This window comes from Vigna unguiculata, chromosome 2, assembly GCF_037176805.1.
Source record: "Vigna unguiculata cultivar grain cowpea cultivar isolate G323 ecotype 2 chromosome 2, ASM3717680v1, whole genome shotgun sequence".
Classification (NCBI taxonomy): domain Eukaryota; kingdom Viridiplantae; phylum Streptophyta; class Magnoliopsida; order Fabales; family Fabaceae; genus Vigna; species Vigna unguiculata.
Window position 1 is genome coordinate 7373644 of NC_140793.1, and position 1591 is coordinate 7375234.

A 1591-nucleotide genomic window follows, 5' to 3' on the forward strand; every position below is an offset into this window, starting at 1 on the left:
GTGGCAATTCTGGAATCTCGTCTGGAAAGACATCAGCATACTCATCCACTACTGGTATGCTTCTGATCTGCTCAACTGTGTTCTTCTTCTCTCCTTGAGCCACTATCATGAAACAAGTAGCTCCAGCTTCAACCTCTCCAATCGCCTTTTGAGCTGATATCAACTCTAGCCCCAAGGTCTCTGGAAAAATCACACTGCGTCGTCCGCAATCAATAACAACGTGATTGCCTAACAACCAATCCATTCCCAGAATTACATCCAAGCCCTCCATTGGCAAGCAGATGAGATTCACTTGAACCCACGGCCCACCACTTCCATTAAATAACCTACACAGACCGAACTGGTAGCCACCTGACCCGAAGATGGAGTTGAAACCAACAACTCACAATCCAAGTCACGTTTCTCCAAGCTCAGTTTTGTCACACATGCATCAGAAATAAAGGAATGTGTTGCTCCATAATCAAACAATACCAATACTACTTTACCAAACAATACACAAGGTTCAAGAATAAGATTACCCAACTGTGTAGCCTCGGTGGTGGTCAGGGCAAAGACTCTGCCAGCTGCTCTAGCTCGTTCTGCTAGTGATGCTGCTGGTTTCTTCGCGCCAAGACTCTTTTTTTCTAGGCAATTGTTGGCGAAGTGTCCCGGTTTGTCGCCTATAAAGCACTTGCAACGGTCGCCTGACCCTCCTACTCCACCTACCAGCTGAGGACAATTCCTTTTCTGATGGGGTCCACCACACTGGTAGCAAGAGGGACCCTGGGATGTCTGTGGTTTGCTATAAGGATTTTTCATCTGCCTAGCCTCAACGACATTTTTCTGATGTTTGCTTACAACGGGACCAGGGCTCTCCTCAAGGTGCTCCGCACTCTTGGCCTGTTCCACCAAAACAGGAAATCTTCTCTCTCTCAAAGGTGTTACCACCCTCTTTAGCTCATGTCTGAGTCCTCGCTCAAACTTTAAACATTTCCACTCCTCGATGATGTTCTGTGAGGAATACCTCGCCAAGTGCTCAAATTTGTTAACATACTCCTCCACTGTCATGTCTCCTTGCTGCAATGCCAGGAATTCAGCCTCCCTGTCCTGTCTTGCTGTATCTGGAAAGTACTTCTCCAGGAAACGAATCCTGAAATTGGCCCAAGACACTGGCTCTTCCCTAGTCCCCATCTATTGTTGCATGCCTGCCCACCAATATTCAGCATCCTCATTTAGCAGGTATGTAGCAAACAACAGCTTCTACTCATCTTCGCAGTTCATCACTTTGAAGATCTTCTCACATTTGCGGAGCCATGCATCCGCTTCATCAGGGGAGGCCTTACTAGTGAACTTCGCTGGCTTGTGGCGCAAGAAATCCTCCACAGTTGGCACCTTTACTGGTACAATGGTTGTTCTGGGCTGTGTTGCTACAGGTACCTACATCGCATCCACCATCCGCTGAATGGCCTCAGCAATGTCATCAGCACCACTACTCCTCCTCCTCCTATTAGCAGCCATAGCCTATATACGCCACATTACAACTGTTAAAAATCAGTCTCTTAGTCAAACAAAACCACACATATCTTTTCAACATTCATCACAAACATGCAAT

At 46.8% G+C, this 1591-nt stretch overlaps 1 protein-coding gene across 1 annotated transcript; it reads right to left on the reverse strand.

Annotated features, from left to right (window-relative positions):
• Window positions 1–288: 288 nt before the first annotated feature.
• Window positions 289–1170, reverse strand: LOC114174414 (uncharacterized). Its single transcript, XM_028059256.1, has one exon. It carries the CDS (start codon window positions 1168–1170, stop codon window positions 289–291), a length of 882 nt encoding a protein of 293 aa, XP_027915057.1.
• Window positions 1171–1591: the final 421 nt, after the last annotated feature.